Genomic DNA, 19875 nt, shown 5'->3' on the forward strand with positions numbered 1-19875 from the left:
GTGGGAGGAGTTGGTGTGGTGTAAGGATGGGGAGAGGAAAGGTGGGCATCAGAAGAGGTCACTCAGACCCTCGGGGGCGCCTGATTTCCCCTCCCACTAAGGACAAATTTCATGTTCCACAGTCAGAGCCATCTGCAGATGGGCCAGGAGGTCCTGGGAGGTAGTGAGCACCCTGTTCCCGGAGGCAGACAAGCAGAGCTCCAAGACTCACTGCAGCGGGAGAGGCCCAGGCTGTGCAACACAAGCCCCGTGTCCTTCTCGGCAAGCACCTGGCTGGTTCCCTGCATTGTAAAAACCACACAGAGGGTCAGTCTTTCTATTTCCAGTGTCTAAAGAGCCTCCTGCAGGAACACACACGGGCTCGCACGCAGAGGTGGTCGCGCGCAGCCTCACGCAGACACCAGATACAAAACACAGCCGCTATCTGTGTCTACTGGAAAGGGATCCACATCCCGGCTCCCAGGTTATTCCCTGAATTCATTCCCTCACCCCCTCTTTCCACCAGGCCACCCCACCCCCCCCCCCCGGGCCACCCTAGCATCTCCTCTTGGCCCTCCGCATCTCTCCCTGCTCCTGGGGCTCTGCCCACCCCCACCCGCCTCCAGGCCTCTCCCGCCCCCTCCTCGGGTGTCCCCCAAGCCCGTGACTACAACCCCCAGGCGCCCCCGGCCCGGGCGCTGCGCATGCCCCCTGCTCCCTGCGCGCTCCCGCTCCCCCCGCCCTCGCTTCCTCCTCACCTCCCTCCGCCCCCCTCCCCCGCGCTCGGCTCCCGCATCCCTCCATCCTACCCTGTGCCGCAGCCGCATCGCCACCGCAGCCCGGCAGAGCCGAGCCCGGCCCAGGCCCCTGCCCCTGCCCCTGCCCGGCCCTCGGCCAGCAGCCCCCGGCCCCGCCCCCGCCCCGGCCCGCAGGCCCCCCGCAGCGGCCGCGGCGCCCCCCGGCGCCCCCAGACCCCGGCCTCCGGCATCGAGGCGGGAGACCGGGAGCAGCAACAGAGGCAGGAGGACGAGGAGGAGGAGGAGGAGCCGTCGCAGGATGAAGGATCGGACTCAGGAGCTGCGGAGTGTGAGCTTGGGGGTGGGGAGAATGGGGGGGCGGGACCCCAGTATTGGGGAGCGCGTGGGGATGGAGTGGGGGAGGTGCTGGAACGTGGGGGCGAAGGATGAGATCGGAGGTTGATGGCCAAGGCACCCCAATATCTTCAGGCGCCTGATGTCTCTCCAGTGAACCTGCATTTTGGGGACAGTAGCTGGAAGGGGTTGGAGGCCATTAAGACACGAGGGGGCAGGAAGGGTCTCAGGGGCCTCGAACACCCCGCATTCCCAGGAGGGCCCCGGGGTCTGGTCTGGAGATGGGAGAGAGTGGATGTCAGGAGAGACCGGAGGGGACTGTCATCCCCTGGGCAGATTTGCCAAAGAGAAGCATGGGGGCGGTGACTGGGCCAGGCTGAGAGTCTAGCAGGACCCAGATTCAGGGGATGCTACAGGGAAGGACACAGGTTGGGACTGAGATGCCAGTACCTGGCAGTGAATGAAGTGTGTGTGTGTGCACACACGCGTGTCACTCCCCATAGGGAGGGGGAATCTCTCTGAGACAGGAAGGGAAGAGGTGGCCTCCGGAGAGAGCCAGAGGGCCAGGGCCTGAGATGGGGTGACCCAGAGGTGGGAGATGGGGATGCGGAGGACAGGGCCATGGAACACAGGCTGCGCTCTGCTGGGGGGAACTGGGGCACCCTAGGCAGTCAAGGGCTGATGCAGGCCCCAGGTCTGCAGGCCCGAAGAGGCCCGGCTCCAGGAGTCTGGCCAGGCAGTCCCTGGTTTTGTGGGGACAGGGTAAGGACTGCAGTGGAGGCTGCTGCCTGGAGGAACTGGGGAGTGAGGCTGGATGAGAATGGTTTCCGGGGCCGGGAGAACGCTGGGGCATTTGGAGAAATGACCTGGGGCCAGAGGAGGCAGCGCTGACAGTCCCCGCTGAGCTGGGCTGCTGGTGTTATGTTAATAAGGGTACCGGCCCGGCTAAGCTGCCCAAGGCACTGAGCCTTTACAGGGAACTGGTGGGTTGTTAACCCAGGGGTTATTACCCCATTTGACAGATGAGGAAACTGAGATTCAGGCATAGGAAGGGACTTGCCCAAGGTCACCAAGCAAGTGGGTGGGGGGCAGACTACAATCTGGGTTTCCCATCTGCCAGGTTGACACAGGTCTCTGCTTTTCTGGCCTTTGAAACAGAAGTTTCAGCACTGGGGGTGAAGAGCTGTCCCTGGATTTCGGGGTGGGGACTCAGGTTACAGACAGAAGAGAAGGTGTTTGGAGGCAAGTGACTGCTGTCTCTGGGGACAGACAGGTTGTCAAGTGGGAAGCAAGGAGGAGCTGGTGGCTGAGGGAGGGAATTTTGAAGGTTTCTTTATAACATTTTTACCGAATATACACTCCGGCATGAGGAAAATGACAGTAATAATAAACATTGTTTGAAGTGTTTTATGCACATTCGCTCATTTTGATCCTCACAGCAATCCTATGAGACTGGTTATCTCATTTCATAGATATATAAATATCTTTTTAGATATATAGATATATGCTATCTCATTTTATAGATAAGGACCCTGAGCTCAGAGAGGTCAAGTAATTAGACCAAAGTCACACAGCTGGTAAAGGCAGAATTCAGATCCAGGCAGGCTGGCTTCAGCATCGGTGCTGTCAGTTCCCCTCCTCTGGTGCAGTTTGCAGAGCAGGCTTTCATCTGTGATCTCATTGGAGCCCCACCGACCTCCTGGCAAGTGGACAGAGAGGCTCTTTCATTTTCGAGTTGGGAAAACTGAGGCCCGGAGTGGTTGAATAACTTGCCAAAGGTCACACAGCTAGCAGGTGAGGGATCCGGACTTGAACCCAGCTCGCCAGCTACCAGGACTATTCCATGACTCCAAAACCCAGGGAAATGGAAGTGGGTTGGGATCAGGTGGTGTGGAATTGGGGTATAATTCAAGAAAGAGGGAGAGAAAAGGCTAAGCGGGGTAAGGGGGAGGCAGGGAAGGGGGAGGCCTCATGAATGAGTCAGGGACCTCTGCTCAGAGGTAAGGAATCCTGCTGGCTGTGGCTGCCAGAGGTGGTGTGGAAGGGTGAAGGGGCTGAGTGGAGGTGGTGGCTTTGGTATTAGTCACAGCTCAGGGAAACTGGAGATTCAAGAGGGGGCGGGCGGGGTGGGAAAAGCTGATAGATTCGGGTAGTGTCAGGGTCTCCCTGCTGCAGTTGACAGTGAGGAGGTTGGGATGCCGGAGACACTGGACAGGGTATGGGAGACCTGGAAATGGGGTCTCTGAGACACTGGGAGGGATGAGGCAGGGGCGGTGGTGGGAGGGGACATTAGCCCAGGGGACTGATTGTCTTTCCAACAGTACCTTGGCATTCCCAAGAGGTTCTCAAGTCCGTTTGTCACACAGTGGTTTCGGGAGCCAGACTGTCTGGGTTCAAATTCTAATTTTGCTACTTCCTGTGTGACCTTGGGCAAGTTGCTTAACCTCTCTGGTCCTCAATTTCTTCACATATGAATTGGGAGAAGTAAGAGTACCTGTTTCACAGGGTTATCCTGAGGATTGAAAGTAGTTAATATGCAAGGCGCCTAGGAGGGGGCCTGGGGCCCAACAGTGCTGTGTGTCTGTTACCCAGCAGATGGTTTATTTCTCTTCAACATCACACTAGCCCCCTGCGATGGGCAGGACATGGCCCCTATTTTATTTTGGAGTACGTTGAGGGCCAGAGGGGGAAAGAAAACCTGACTTGTCCAAGGTCAGATAACTCATAATGGTCGAGGTGGGCTTGAACCAGGGTTTTCTGCGTCCAGTTTACCAGGCAACTTTGGTTGGTGCTAGGCTGGATGTGGAGGCTGCGATGAGGAGTTAATCAGCTAAATAGGTGTCCCAGGGTCCAAGGAGTGAGGGCAGAGTGGGGCTCAAGAGGAAAGAGCGGAGCAAGTGAGGTGGAGAGGAAGGTGGGTTATGGGAGAAGACAGGAGGGGCACAGGGAGGGCTGAGGTCTGAGAGGCAGCTGTGGAGTCGAGCGGGAGAAGTGGGGAGACAACCTGGGAAGAAGGCGGGGCCTGCAGTGCAGGAGCCTGAATCTGAGGCTGGACAGGATGAAGCCTGCTGAGGGACGGTCCCGAGCCCTGAAGGCCCTCCGGTATGAGGCAGGCATAGTAGGTGCTTTAGAAACGCAGCCCTGAAATCACAGGGGGCGGAGACCACGAACCCTGGGTGATGGATCCATATCCTCCAGCTGCTCTGGGCTGCCTTTTTTTATACTTTAAAAAATGTTTTTAGAGGCATGGTCTTCCTCTGTTGCCCAGGCTGGAGTGCAGCGGCACAATCACAGCTCACTGCAGCCTCGACCTCCTGGTCTCCAGGGATCCTCCTGCCTCAGCCTCTCAGGTAGCTGGGATTACAGATGCGCACCACCATGCCTGGCTAATTCTTTTTACTTTTGTAGAGATGGGGTCTATGTTGACCAGACTGGTCTTGAACTCCTGGCCTCAAATGATCCTCCCGCCTCGCCCTCCCAAAGTGCTGGGATTCTAGGCGTGAACCACCACGCTGGGCCGGCACTGGGCTTCTTTCTGACATCCAAACACACAAGTTTACTCCTGTCCGAGGACCTTCGTGCATGCTGTTCCCTCTGCCCTGAATTCTGTTTCCCCATCTTTGTGGCACAGTTGGCTCCTTCAGGGCCCAGCTCAGATGTCACCTCCCCAGAAAAGCCCTGCTGACTGTCCTGTAGAAATCCTTCCACAATCCCCGCCAATCCCCGTGTCTCTCGATCCCATCTTTCTGCTTATCTCCCTTCTGCTATTCAGCACAATCTGAAATGGTCTTGTTCACCTCCCATTGTCTGCCTCCCCCACTGGAATGCCAGCTCCCTGGAGGCAGGCCCTTCTCGCCTGTCTTCTTCACCACCACATCGCCAGCAGCACCCAGATAGAGCACCTGGCACAAATCCAACGCATCTGTTAGATGAATGAATGACTCCATGAGGCAGAGGGAGGATGAGGAAGGGGCAAGGGGTAAGGCAGGAAAGATGGAGGAGAGGTCGGGGTGAGAGGGCCAGGCTGCACGGGGGAGGGAGCAAGGAGAGGCCCCAGCCAGGGAGACAGATGGACTGAGGCAGAGGGTGGGGGAAGGGGCAGGGGGGGAGGCTGCTGCCTCCGATCAAACGATGATGCTTGCACCCCTGAGGAGCACGGGGAGCCCGTGTGTGTCAGTGCTGGGGCACGCATGTGTTTACACACACACACACTCACACGCATGCACACACTCTCCCTCTGACTTTTCTGTCACCCAATTCCAGTCTCTTGCCGCCTCTGTGTTTTTGTCACCATCTCACCATCTGTCTCTCTGGTCACTGACTTGCTGGCTCTCACTGTCACTCTCCTCCTTACGTTTCTGTATCTGTCCTTGCTGTCGCTCCGCATCGACATACACACGAGGCCCATGTCGAGGCCCGTGGTGGCTCCGGCGTGGAAGACCTGGACTTAGGGAGCCCCTGAGGAGGTCAGGCTACAGCTGGAGGCTTGGATCTGATATGCGCAGTCCCCAGGTGCTTCTGGAAGGGGTTCAGGGGCACTGCACTCTCTCCTTCAATCCCCCTCAAGTGCTCAAGGAGCCGTGTGCTATACAGCAGAGTGCCTGGGTTTGAGTCATCCCATCAGCTGTGTGATCTTCGGCAAGTTACCCAATCTCTCTGCACCTCCACCTCCTCATCTGTCCAATGAGAGTAAGAATATGACCTCATGGAGTGGTCGTGAGAATTAAACAAGAAATGCAGGCTGGGTGCGGTGGCTCACACCTGTCGTCCCAGAGCTTTGGGAGGCCAGGGAGGGAGGAACTCTTGAGCCCAGGAGTTTGAGACCAGCCTGGGCAATATAGTGAGACCCCATCTCTCCAAAAAAAAAAAAAAAGGGAAAAAGAAATGCAAAGCACTTGTCATAGCACCCAACTCATGGTAATCAGCATATATGTGTTACATGTGTGTGAACTGTTATCCTCCTCGATTTGCACATGAGGAAACTGAGGCTTGAATTGTTCACCTGTAACCTGAGGCCACCATCAAGTAGACTGGGGCACATTTGATCATCTTTTCCTAGGTAGTCTGGTTTACCCACAGCCTGCTTTCTTTTTGACTGGCCTAAGTTCTTCCAGAAATGGATGCTGTGCTCATTACTAAATATGCATCACTCAGAGCAGGGAGGGCCCCTCAAAGCTGGGTAGGTACTTGCACCAGCCTGCTCATTTCAGCGACGAGGGAACTGGGGCCCAGGGAGGAGTCGAGGTTTGCCTGGGGTCACACAGCAAGACAGACGGAGGCTGGGAGGCCTGGCCTCCTGTCCAAGCTCTTCCTGCAGCCCTGGGCCCCTCCTACTGATTTTCCATCTTGGCCGCAGGAATTCAGCAATCCTGAGGACATGGCAGAGTGGGCTCTTTGTGACCAGGAGGGACTGCCATCTGTCAGCAGGACAGAAGGGAGAGAGCCTGACATTTAGTGCCAGACAGTCCTGGGTTCAGGTCCTACCTCTGGCCTTATTTGCTGTGAAGCCTTAGGCAGGTCAAGCAACCTCTCTGAGCCTGTTTCCTTGTCTGTAACATGGGATCGGCCAGGGGTAGGCGTTGTTACCATTCAGCAAATGCAGAGACTGAGGCTCAGGGGTAGCGCCAAATGGTCTTCTAACAGCTGACCTGGGGCAAGTTCCTTTTTTTTTTTTTTTTAAGAGACGGGGTCTCACTCTGTCACCCAGACTGGAGTGCAGTGGTAGTGGCACAATCACGGCTCACTGCAGTCTCTCAACCTCCTAAGCTCCAGGGATCCTCCTACTTCAGCCTCCCAAGTAGCTGGGACTACAGATGCCCACCACCATGCCCAGCTAATTTTTGTATTTTTTGTGGAGACATGGTCTTGCTATGTTGCCCAGGCTGGTCTTGAACTCCTGGGTTCAAGCGATGCTCCCACCAGAGCCTCCCAAAGTACTAGGATTACAGGCGTGAGCCACTACAACTGGCCTGAGTTATTTAGCTCTATGCCTCAGTTTCCCCATCTATAAACGGGGGCTATTATAATACTTCCTAGGGGCCGGGCACGGTGGCTCACGCCTGTAATCCCAACACTTTGGGAGGCTGAGGCGGGCAGATCACAAGGTCAGGAGATCAAGACCAACCTGGCCAACACGGTGAAACCCCGTCTCTACTAAAAATACAAAAAATTAGCCGGGCATGGTGGCGGGTGCCTGTAATCCCAGCTACTCGGGAGGCTGAGGCAGGAGAATGGCGTGAACCCGGGAGGCGGAGCTTGCAGTGAGCTGAGATTGCGCCACCGCACTCCAGCCTGGGCGACAGAGCGAGACTCTGTCTCAATAATAATAATAATAATAATAATACCTCCGAGGGAGCTGTTGTAAGACTGAAATGGATAAATATATGTGGAGCAAATAGAACAGTGCCCAGCACATTGTAAAACACCATCTAAATATTTGCATAATTTAAATTATGTTGGCCAATGGTCCTTACAGAGTTCTAATGAAGATTAAATGAGATAACAAGAATGTAAGACTTATGCAAAAAATACCATCAAGTGATCATATTTTGCTAGGTTGTCCGGACACAGAGCCTTCCCCAGATCGGGATTTAGCAGGCGCTCACCTGAGAGGGAAAGTAACTGGGAGCGGAAAGTCAGCGGGGGAGGTAGCCCAGTCTGAAGCCTAACAGGGGTCTTTGCGGGCCTGGATGCCCATGGTTTTCCGGCCCTATATGGCCCGGGTGCCCTTGGGCAAGTCACTCTCCTTTTTCCCCTCTGGCTTCCTGTTCCCTCATCTGTGAAATGGGGACGATGATGTTTGCGCAGCTTTTCTCGAAGGGCTGGTAGTGCTGAGGATCAAAATGGATTATGGATGTAAAAGTGTTTGTAAATGGTAGAGGATTATTAGCTCCCAGCTCTCTTTGTATTTATTATACCAAATAAACCACACTGGGGCCTTCTATCTTTCTTCCTCTCTTGAGGACAAATAGGTAGCTCAGGGTGCTCCAGAGATGAACCTAAGGGAGGTGGCTCCAAGAACAACAGGAGAGATTGAAATTAGATTTTAGGAAGGACTTCCTAACGTTAGCAGGGGGAAGGGAGAGAGACAGAGAACGGGAAAGTCCTCAGGCTCCCGGGCCAGGGAGAGGCCGCATGACCTGCGTGAGGCTGGTGGCTGAGTGAGTGGTTGAAGGGAGGGAAAGGGCAGAGGAAGGCTTTTGGCTCTAGGGGAAGAAGGCCCTTGTGGCACAGCTGGGTTTTGAGAACAGAGAAAATGAAGAGCATCAGGGTAGGCCGATGGGTCCCCAGAGGTGAGCCCAGCATCCCAGAGCCTCTCAGGGTCCCCAACTTATGCCACCTGTGCCACCCCACTTTCTGGGGGCAGCTGTGAGCCAAGATGGAGGAAACCCCCTTTCCAGGCAGATGTTTGGGATTGTCTGGAAATTCAACACAAGCGCTGAACGCATTTTCCGACACAGTGTGGGCCCAGCGTCTGTGTGAAGTCTCCCTGGAGCTCCATTTGGGCCGGGCTTAGCAGGAAGGCTGGGGTGGCTTCAGGAGCGTGGAGCTGGAGGCCCCCCGGGCTGTGCAGGCTTTTCCCGGGGCTGTGGGGCGCTGGTGATCCTGAGTTTTGGCTGTGTGGACTGCACCTAGGTCCCATCTGGCCCTGTCTAGGTTCAATCTGAGCTGTCTGGGATCTGTCTGGGATCTGTGTGAGCCTCGGCTAGTTCAGTCCGAGCCTGTCTGGTTTCTGTCAGGCCCTGTCTGCATTCCGCTGGGACCCTGGCGAGCTCTTCTTTTTAGATGCCAACGGACTACACCCCCAGGTGGATGCTGTTTGGATCCTGTCTTGATTTCACCCAGGCTCTGGGGGTTGGATTCTGTCTGAGCTCTGGCTGGGTTCTTTTTGGAAATCAGGATGAACTCTGTATGCATTTCCATTGGGACTGATCAGGGCTACAGATGTCATTAAGCTTGATGGGCTCAGATTTTGCCATCAGACCTCTGTCCCAAGCAGAGAAGGACTCAGGCGTGTGTAGCACGGTGCGCCTCCCCTACAGCCTTTCCTCCTGTCCAGCTCTGAGCGTGTGTGCAGACATGAGGCTCGGAGAAGCTGGAAGAACAAGCCCAGTGAGCCCTCCCAAATGTCCTCGGGGGTGCAGCTGAACGCCAGTGTCCACACACGTCAGTGCGGCTCAGCTGAGTCTGCGTGCGGGTGAACGCCAGCATCAGTGCATCTCCGTGTGGGTGTCGGGGGGCCTATTCCTGTGTGCCTTGGGTGTCAGCTCTTCTGTCTGTGTTGCGAGTCTGTCTGTCGGTGGCAGTGGTGCTGTGGGTGGGTAAATCCTTTTGTGTCTCTGAGCCCTGCGGGTGGAGGGTTGAGCAGCTGCAGGTTGCAACCGGGAAATCCAAGCCAGCAAGAGTAGGTGGGTGTGAAGTTGGAAGGGGCTGGATGAAAGGAAGTGAATCCACTGCGAGGGAGAGCCGGCTGGGAGGGGAGGGAGAGTGGGCGGGAGGAGGGGGGCACAGGGCGCAAGGGAGGTCGGGGTGCTGCCTGTGTCTCCTATCCAGCCCTCACTGCTTGCTCAACTTCGTGCCTGCCGCTGTCAGTGAAGTGACCTTGCATAGGGGACATGTCTGGTCGGGTGGGGCAGGAGAGGAAGAGAAGGAGTAAAGTGAGATCCGGGCAGGAGAGCAGGGACAGTAGGGAGATCCAGGCTCCTGGGACTCCAGTCCAGGACCCTTCACGGAGCCCAGGGTCAGTTACTGCAAGCCTGACATTGAGCCGGTTGTTGAAATATTGAAATTATCCCTATTGGTTGGTCAAGGCTGACTCTGCGCCCCCAAGGCCACATCTGCCCTGAGAGGGGGTCTTTTGCCAATTTCTTCTAAGGAATCCTTTGGGCTGACAGATACTTTTGATGCCTTTGTCATCTCCCCTGCATGGGACCCCTCCCAGGACCCCTTCTCTGAGCCTGGAGCTGGGAGCACCTGTGTGTGCATGGCAGGGAGAGGGCAGGAGAGCCGGGAGCCAGCCTTGGGGACCCAGGTAGGGCCTGCTCATGGACTCAGCCTTCCTTTGCCCCCAGGCGAAAGACAGTGATGATGAAGAGGAGGTGGTCCACGTGGATCGGGACCACTTCATGGATGAGTTCTTTGAACAGGTAATGGGCCTCCAAGGCCCCCAGCCCCAGTGCCCAGCCCCAGCGCCCAGCCCCAGCCCCAGCGCCCAGCCCCAGCCGCAGCCCCAGCACCCAGCCCCTAGCCACCAACAACTTCCTTTTTCCTGTCCCCCACTTCCCTGCTCCTGCGCTCTCCCCGGCCTTTTATCAGCCCTTCTGGGGCTGGTCCTCCCGCTGAACCCTGGCTGGTTCCCCTGGAACCCGTTGTTTGGCCTGACAACTTGGCTGGGTATAGCCGATTTTCTCCTCCAGGTGGAAGAGATCCGGGGCTGCATTGAGAAACTGTCGGAGGATGTGGAGCAGGTGAAAAAACAGCATAGCGCCATCCTGGCTGCCCCCAACCCAGATGAGAGTGAGTGTGGCTGCCAGTGACTGTGGGGTGGGAGGAGAAGGGCTCTGGGGTTCCCACCCAGACATCTCACTTGTCCTCGCTCTCCCCTTAGAGACCAAACAGGAGCTGGAGGACCTCACTGCAGACATCAAGAAGACGGCCAACAAGGTTCGGTCCAAATTGAAAGGTGAGGAGTTCAACCCCTCAACCAGGGAGGAAAAGAACTGTGGGTAGAGCATGGTGGCTCAGGCCTTTGGGAGGTCAAGGCGAGGCCAATTTGCTCAATCCCAGGAGTTCAAGACCAGCCTGGGGAACATGGCAAAACTCTGTCTCTACAAAAAATACACAAATTAGCTGGGCCAGTTTGGGAGGCCGAGGCAGGTGAATCACAAGGTCAGGAGTTCAAGACCAGCCTGGCCAAGATGGTGAAACCCTGTCTCTACTAAAAGTACAAAAATTAGCCTGGTGTGATGGTAGGCGCCTGTAATCCCAGCTACTCAGGAGGCTGAGGCAGAGAATTGCTTGAACCCAGGAGGTGGAGGTTGCAGGGAGCTGAGATCACACCACTGCACTCCGGTCTACGTGACAGAGAGACTCCATTTCAAAAAAAAAAAAAAAAAATTAGCTGGGCATGATAGTGCGTGCCTCTTGTTCCAACTACTCGAGAGGCTGAGGCACAAGAATCGCTTGAGTCCAGGGTGTCAAGGCTGCAGTGAGCCGAGATCATGCTGCTGCACTCCAGCCTGAGTTACAGACAGAGACCCTGTCTCAAAAAAAGGGGGGGGAGGGGCAGGCGTGGTAGCTCACACCTATAATCCCAACACATTGGGAGGCAAAGGTGGGTGAATCACCTGAGGTTAGGAGTTCGAAATCCTAACTAAATCGTGGCCAAAATGGTGAAACCCCACCTCTACTAAAAATACAAAAATTATCCGGGCGTGGTGGCGGGCGCCTGTAATCCCAGCCACTTGCACTTGGGAGGCTGAGGCAGGGGAATCACTTGAACCCAGGAGGCAGAGGTTGCAGTGAGCCGAGATCGCGCCACTGCACTCCAGCCTGGGGGACAGAGCAAGACTCCTCAAAAAAAAAAAAAAAAAAGAACTTTGCCATCCATTGAGAAAAACAGGCCTTTCTCTAAGGAATTTCTACAAAGTTCCAGGAGCCAGATTATTAAACAGTGAGAAAGCACAAAACCCCAGCTTTCCCCCTTGCTCCAATTCTTTGGAGAAAGATGTATGATAGGAAATAAGGGAGAGGAGAGTGTTTGTCTAAATTGCATCTGAGCCCGGCTGGTTCCACCAGCATGAAGGTTCACTAGAAAAAGGTGGTCTTCCAAGTGGTTTCGATTTTCATTAAGTCCTCATTTCTCCTAAGCAGGACTCCGGCATGGCATGGAGCACCCAGTGGGTGGGCCCAGCAAATGCCTCTGAATCGGTATCCTTGGCTCAGGACAGATTGGACTTGTGTGGCTGACATCAGGGGCTGGCGAGCTTTCAAGACGGCCTTGCCAAATGTTCATTTATTCACTCTAATTTAAGGACTAGGGTGCTGGTAATAACCACCTTCCCCCAAAGCACCGTGGGTTGGGAACCTCCTTGTCTGCTCATACCAGGGAAATAGCAGTGTTACCGGCACGATGTTTTGCATGCTCCTGGTAATTCCGTATCAGAAAACATATGCTGAGCACCTCCAATGTCCGAAGCACATTGCTAGGCTTTGGGGAAGAGGAACTGTATCAGCTACCTGGCCCGGAGAGCACTGACCTTGGTCCAGAGAGAGGAGGGTATTAACTCCATGCCCTCTGGACTCAAGGGGAGGCCATAGGTGAGCCTCTGGTGTGGATTTGTAAAAACAAGCCCTTTGTACTCGGGAGAGTCTGCTGGATGGAAACTGTCTGAATCTGGGAGAATGTTAAGTGCAAATCCAGGCAGACAGAGTCCAACCTCCACCATCAGCTCACCGTGGACAAGTCCCCTACTCTCAGCTTCCTTATCAGTATAGTAAGAAAAATGAAAGCAATTTCAAAATTAGCTTGTTTTAGGGATGGGGGGTGGAGGGCATCAAAATCTTTTTTTTTTTTTTTTTTTCCAAAGTCATACAAAGAATCCCAATATATAAAACATAAAAGTCAGGTTGTTCTAGCTGAGCTGGAGCTGGGAGCACCTACCTGCCTGATCTCTCTTCATTCTCTGCAACAGCCCCTGAAATTCCTTCTCAGAAACAAGGTTCCTGCTGGCAGTTTAAAATCCCCTGGGCTCCGGCCGGGCGCGGTAGCTCAAGCCTGTAATCCCAGCACTTTGGGAGGCCGAGACGGACGGATCACGAGGTCAGGAGATCGAGACCATCCTGGCTGACACGGTGAAACCCCATCTCTACTAAAAAATACAAAAACAAAAACTAGCCGGGCTCGGTGGCGGGCGCCTGTAGTCCCAGCTACTCGAGAGGCTGAGGCAGGAGAATGGCGTAAAGCCAGGAGGCGGAGCTTGCAGTGAGCTGAGATCCGGCCACTGTATTCCAGCCTGGGCGACAGAGTGAGACTCCATCTCAAAAAAAAAAAATCCGCTGGGCTCAATGGTTTCCATCAAGCCTTGACCTTGAACACTCTCTGTAAGACCCTGGGGAGGGCTCTGTGGATGAGGGGTTCAGGAATGCCCTGAGAAAGAAGCTGGAAAAGTGACGGTGGTTTAGAGAAGTTGACCTTTCAGACCTCCAGGAAAGAAGACAGGATTCTCTTCGTCCTCTTCCAGCTGGTGGCATGAGTTCATGCTTTGGGTGTGACCTTGAGTGAGTGGTTTCGCCTATTGGAACCTGAGTTTCTAGTCTAAAACATGAACTGGTATCACTGAAATTCCAGGAATGTTGTAAAAAGTCAGTGAGATCCTGCAAGAGACCCCTCTCTCTGGACTTGGCTCCAGCCCCAAGGCTGACAATAGGGCCCCAATCTAGGCCAGCCGATTCCAATATCCCTGGGCCGTGTGTTGCTGGGCCAGAGCTGTCACTCAATCGGGGGAGCCTTGGGGTGCCATCCGCGGGTACCTTCCCCACTGCCAGCAGAATGGAAGAGTGAGGCTCTTAGGAATGGCCTGGAGGCCGGTGAGGTCTGAGAGGGCTGGTGATTCATCCCTGCTGCATTTTCTGATTTCACCGAGGTAGATTTTACCACAATCTTTTTTTTAGAAAATCGGAATGATAGTGTCAGGAGTGCGTGATCCAGAAGCAGGAATCTCAGTTAATCTGTGCACTTTTCCAGAACATCCTTCAGAAGTGGGAATTCCCAGATCGGGGATCACCTTGCAGGGCAGAGAGGGGGCTGCTTTCTCCCTTGGAATATCCGTGTGTTTGCCCTTGAATTCCCCAGGGAAAGAGGGGCCACTAGAACCTGACCCACCTGGAGGTGACTGCCTTCCACCAGAAAAAACGCGGGCTGCGTTCTTGCCCCCTGTTCAGGGGCTGTAGGAAGTAGAGAGCACCCCACCTACAAGGCCCCTTCCCGCGGGGTGGGCCGGCACCCCCTCATGGGGTTGGACAGGAGTTACCACTGATGGGACTTTCCAAGAGCCAGTTCTGCCACTAGAACAAATAGCTCCCTTCTGTCTGGTGACCCTCTGACCCTCAGTATCCCTTCCTGCCGGCCTTCGGAACCCCCTCAAACGTCTGTTCTGTTCATCTGTTTATCTGCTGGCTCCTAATCCTACCCTGGGGCACCGCTGCTCCCACTCGCCCTGGGAATGACCTTTCTCCCCGGGTCTGGCTCTGCCGCGGGGTGTTGACCCTTCGTACTCCCCGGACCCCCGCCCCATGTTCCCCGGGTCTCCCGCCCTTCACTGCGCCCTCTCTCCCGCAGCGATCGAGCAAAGCATTGAACAGGAGGAGGGGCTCAACCGTTCCTCCGCGGACCTGCGCATCCGCAAGACCCAGGTAGGAGGTGGCAGCCCAGCGGGGGCCGGGCGGGGACCCGACTCGGGAGGAGCCCAGGCTGGAGGCGGTGGGCCAGGGCCAAGCACCAGCGGGGGCGTGGTCAGGGAGGGCTGGGGCGGGGCTCTGGGGGCGAGGCTAGAGCGGGCGGGGCCCCGGGGCGGGGCCGAGCCGTATCTCAGCTCCGTAGCAGTGTCTCTAGCTGGTGCTAGCCTGAGATGGGGGTACGGGGCGGGTAGGGAACCATGAACTTGTCAGGGTTTGGGATCGCGGCCCAGGCTGAAGAAAGGACCGTAAACTAATTCAGCGCGTCCTCCTTATTCCGCCCGTGCACTGCCTCCTCACCTGCCTCGGTCTCTGCTCCCTGACTCCCTCCCTGATTCCCTCCCTGATCCGTCTGTCCTCCCACCCCCACCGTAGCACTCCACACTGTCCCGGAAGTTCGTGGAGGTAATGACCGAATATAACGCGACCCAGTCCAAGTACCGGGACCGCTGCAAGGACCGGATCCAGCGGCAACTGGAGATCAGTGCGTGTGCCCCCCACCCCAGGACCCCAAACTCCTCGAGGCTGCCCAAGCCCCGTTCCAGGCATTTCCTCTCTGGAGGGGGCCAGTGGCCTAAGGCAGCTTGGGAGGGTGGGCTCCGGGTCCCCGCCCCATCACCCCAGCTTAGGCCCCCAGGCTGTCACAGCCGCTGAGCAGGGCGTCCTTTCTTCCCGCAGCTGGAAGGACCACCACCAACGAAGAACTGGAAGACATGCTGGAGAGCGGGAAGCTGGCTATCTTCACAGATGACGTGAGCCGCGGGTGGGGCGGGTTCTGTTTTTGGAAAATTTTGCCTCCCCTCCCTAAGTTCAGGTTGAACTAAGGTCCTAAGTTCACCCTGGAAAAATGAGCAGCGGGAAGCCTGAGCCAGGAACTGGGGAATTCCATGGGAGCGGAGCAGGAAGGCACCCCCATCAGATGACGGAGTCGTTCGTGTGCCAGGCACTGTTCTAAGCACTTTCCATCTTCACATTCACCCACCAACTCATTTAATACTCACACATCCCCTTCGAGGAAACCCCATTTCACAGATGAGGAAAACTGGCCCAGAGAGATGAAATCACTTGGCAAGATCTCAGAGCGAAGGGGAGGGCCAGGAGTTGAATCCTGTCTGGTTTCAGAGTCAGAACTCTTGAGCCCTAGGATACACGACATACTTTGCTACTGAAGCAGGTCGTTTCACCAGAGAACTGATTTGCCTACATTAAAAGAAATTTTTTTTTTAATTAAAAAAAAACTTTTTTTTTTTTTTTTTTTGGTTCAAGATGGAGTTTTGCTCTTGTCACCCAGGCTGGAGTGCAATGGCGAGATTTCAGCTCACTGTAACCTCCAACTCCTGGGTTCAAGCGATTCTCCTGCCCCAGCCTCCCGAGTAGCTGGGATTACAGGCACCCACCACTTGGCCTAAAAAACCTTTTTTTGTAGAGATGGGGGTTCTTCTGCTGTTGCCCAGGCTGATCTCAAACTCCTGGGCTCAAACAATCTGCCTGCCTGAGCCTCCCAGAGTGCTGGGATTACAGATGTGAACCACCAAACCCAGCCTAATTTACCTACGTTTTGAAGATTTTTTTTAAAAAAGCAAGTTTTAGTTTTGCTTAGGTTTGCCCCCTGTGCTGTTCTTGACCTTTTACATATGAAAGAATGGGCTGGCTGGGCGTGGTGACTCATGCCTGTAATCTCAGCACTTTGGGACACCGAGGCAGGTAGATCACCTGAGGTCAGGAGTTCGAGACCAGCCTGACCAACATGGCGAAACTCCGTCTCTACTAAAAACACAAAAATTAATCGGCATGGTGGTGCATGCCTGTAATCCCAGCTACTGGGGGCTGAGGCAGGAGGATCACTTGAACCTGGGAGGCGGAGATTGCAGTAAGCCGAGATCTTGCCACTGCACTCCAGCCTGGGCACAGACTCTGTCTCTTAAAAAAAAAAAAAAAAAAAGATGGGCTTTCCCCGAGCCTAGTTCTTGTTTCTCTCAGTGGACTTTTGCCCCGGCCTGCCCACTCCTGTCTCCATTTCTGTTTCTGGTGGCAAAATGACTCTGGTTAAGGCTTCTAGACCAGGTTTAAAGGATGCGCTATGACTGTCTTAAAAGTTTTCAGCTCATTGTTATTTGGAGAACTGATCTTTGTTGAAAATGCATTGAGCAGCCCGGTATGGTGGCTCACACCCGTAATCCCAGCATTTTGGGAGGCCAAGGCAGATGGATGGCTTGAGTCCAGGAGTCCATAGACCAGCCTGGGCAACAAAGTGAGACCCCATCTCTACAAAAAAAAGTTTTTTGATTTAAAAAACAGTTTCTTTTAATGTAGTCAAATCAGTTCTATGGTGAAACGACCTGCTTTAATTAGTCAGGTGTGGTGGCGTGTGCCTGTGGTTGCAGCTACTCGGGAGACTGAGGTGGGAGGATCGCCTGAGTACAGGAGGTCAAGGCTGCAATGAGCTGTTAGCACCACTGCACTCCAGCCTAGGCCACAGAGCGAGAACTTGTCTCAACAAAGAACAAAAACCACACACATACACACACACACACACACACACAAAGACAGGGAGACTGAACACTGTCCAAACAGCCGTTGGATGATTTCGGCTTATAGAATGGTCATAGGATAAGCAGGAGATGAGGGGAGAGGGAGTCTGGGCCTTGACTGCTGAAGGGAAGGTGTGGAGCCTTGGGTGTGGGGAGCGATGGCAGGCTGTAGAGGAGAGGAGTGGCTCAATGTGGTAAGAGCAGTGAGTAATTTGGGAAGTGAGTCACCTGGCTCAGGCTGGGTGTTTGTGGAGAGGAGACATATCTGACTGTGGGTTGGAGTCTCTTCCCCACTGGCAGTTTTTGTTTGTGTGTTTGTTTGTTTGTTTGTTTGTTTTTTGAGGCATGGTCTCACTCTTTGGCCCATGTTGGAGTGCAGTGAAGCAATCAGCTCACTGCAGCCTCGACCTCCTGGGCTCAGGCAATCCTCCTGCCTCAGCCTCCTGAGTAGCTGGGACCACAGGAGCCACCATGTGCAGCTAATTTCCTTTTTTTTTTTTTTTTTTTGTAGAGACAAAGTCTCACTATGTTGCCCAGGCTGGCCTCAAACTCCTGGGCTCGAGTGATCCTCCTGCCTTGGCCTCACAGAGTGCTGAGGTTACAGCCTCTCCCTACTCTTTTTTTATTTGTTTGTTTTTTTTTGAGATGGAGTCTCGCTGTGTCACCCAGGCTGGAGTGCAGTGGCGCGATCTCGGCTCACTGCAAGCTCCGCCTCCCAGGTTCACGCCATTCTCCTGCCTCAGCCTCCCAAGTTGCTGGGACTACAGGTGCCCGCCACCACACCTGGCTAATTTTTTGTATTTTTAGTAGAGACAGGTGTCACCGCATTAGCCAGGATAGTCTTGATCTGCTGACCTCATGATCCACCTGCCTTGGCCTCCCAAAGTGCTGGGATTACAGGCGTAAGCCCCCACGCCCGGCCCTGACTCTTTTTTTTTGAGATGGAATTTCGCTCTTGTTGCCCAGGCTGGAGTGCAGTGGTATGATCTCAGATCACTGCAACCTCTGCCTCCCGGGTTCAAGCAATTCTGCTGCCTCAGCCTCCCGAGTAGCTGTGATTACAGATGCCCACCACCATGCCAGGCTAATTTTTATATTTTTAGTAGACACGAGGTGTCGCCATGTTGGCCAGGCTGGTCTCAAACTGACCTCAGGTGATCTACCCGCCTCCCAAAGTGCTGGGATTACAGGTGTGAGCCCTTGTGCCTGGCCGATGTGCACATTTTAACTCACTCAGTCTTCACAACCACACTGTGAGGTGGGCAGTGTTATGATTCACGTTTTCTAGGTGGGGAAACTGAGACCAAGAGCAGGTAAATAATGTGCCTAAGGTTTCAGCTAGTAAATGACATCGGATTTGGCCCCGGCCACTCCGCTGCGGTGGAGGCGCTCATGGGGGTGAAGGGGAATCGTAGCTCTCTCCCTCGTCGCCCTAGATCAAAATGGACTCACAGATGACGAAGCAGGCGCTGAATGAGATCGAGACAAGGCACAATGAGATCATCAAGCTGGAGACCAGCATCCGTGAGCTGCACGACATGTTTGTGGACATGGCCATGCTTGTAGAGAGCCAGGTACCGGCTCTGCCACCCATGCCACCCTGGGAACCTCCCTGGGCCCGAGGTCCCCTCTTCCAGCCTAGTCCCCATCCCTCCCTATGCACATCTCCTCTGTCTGCAGGGAGAGATGATTGACCGCATCGAGTACAACGTGGAACATTCTGTAGACTACGTGGAGCGAGCTGTGTCTGACACCAAGAAAGCAGTGAAATATCAGAGCAAGGCCCGGAGGGTGAGCGGGGCAGGCGGCTTGGGGGTAGGCGGGGGAGCCCAAGGCTGAGCCCGGGCTGAGGTGAGTGATGGCAGCGGGCGGGAAGCCTTATCTCTGGCTCTGACCTCTTCCTGTTTCTGTTTTCTCTCCCCTCTTCTCCCTGCCACCCTCTGCCCCGTCTGTCCCTGCATCTGTCCATGTGTCGGTCTCTCTCACTGTCTCCCTGTCTCGCTCCTCTTTCTGCTGCAGAAGAAAATCATGATCATCATTTGCTGTGTGGTGCTGGGGGTGGTCTTGGCGTCATCCATTGGGGGGACGCTGGGCTTGTAGGCCCCCCACCCTTCTCTCTCCCAGACCCCTCCCCCACCACATCGGGAGCAATACCCCCACCACCCCTTTCACTCCATCCCCTGCTCCAGGCTCACCCTCAAAACAGACCCAGGCAGCCCCACCCCTCCTCCACTCCCATGGCAGACCCTGGTGTCCCTGGACCTTACCCGGCCATGGAGCCCCCCTGCCCCCGCACGTAGATCGCAGCAGGCGTGATTACACATGCACACCAACATGCATGCCGCCGGCACATGCTCAAGACGTGTGGACACCCCAGCGTGTGTGTGCGTGTGATGTGTGTGATGCACCAGAGCACCCCCCTGCCCCCGCCTCGGGTATGTGTGCGTGGTCTGAGCTTCCCCCTTCACCGGGGCTGTTGTGTAGACTGCAGCCGAGTGTAACACAGCTGCCCACCACGCCCCTCTCTGTCCTCTGTGAACGGTGTGTGTGTGTGAGTGAGACCACAGATCTGTGGACACGCCATTTGTGTACGTGGAATTTTGTGTTTGAGTGTTTGAACCTAATGCAACAGCAACGAAGCCACTGATACCCGAGCCCTTTGTGTCTGCTACAAACCAGGCGGGTGGTGTGTGTGTACTCACACTCACATTCTCAGAGGATCCAGGGAGGCCCAGGTACACGCAGGCCATGGCAGACACCCCATGTCTTCATTACTCCAGGGGCTGCAGTGTGTCCCGGAAGGGTGTGTGTGTGTCTGT

General features: G+C 55.0%; 1 protein-coding gene across 1 annotated transcript; it reads left to right on the forward strand.

Moving 5' to 3' along the window:
* The first annotated feature begins 779 nt into the window (after positions 1–779).
* STX1B (syntaxin 1B) lies at positions 780–19703 on the forward strand. The gene is made up of 10 exons (XM_003916784.4): positions 780–1065; positions 10142–10216; positions 10487–10586; positions 10678–10752; positions 14410–14483; positions 14901–15009; positions 15204–15277; positions 18493–18630; positions 18737–18847; positions 19076–19703. Exons 1-10 carry the CDS (start codon positions 1036–1038, stop codon positions 19154–19156), a joined length of 867 nt encoding a protein of 288 aa, XP_003916833.1. The 5' UTR covers positions 780–1035; the 3' UTR covers positions 19157–19703.
* Positions 19704–19875: the final 172 nt, after the last annotated feature.

Source organism: Papio anubis, chromosome 18 (assembly GCF_008728515.1).
Source record: "Papio anubis isolate 15944 chromosome 18, Panubis1.0, whole genome shotgun sequence".
Lineage (NCBI taxonomy): Eukaryota > Metazoa > Chordata > Mammalia > Primates > Cercopithecidae > Papio > Papio anubis.

Coding starts and splice junctions, on each gene's coding strand:
- STX1B (XM_003916784.4), top strand. CDS start 1,036: ATGAAGGATCGGACTCAGGAGCTGCGGAGT. Junction 14,484..14,900: donor TGCGCATCCGCAAGACCCAG/GTAGGAGGTGGC, acceptor CCCCCACCGTAG/CACTCCACACTGTCCCGGAA. Junction 18,848..19,075: donor ATCAGAGCAAGGCCCGGAGG/GTGAGCGGGGCA, acceptor TTTCTGCTGCAG/AAGAAAATCATGATCATCAT.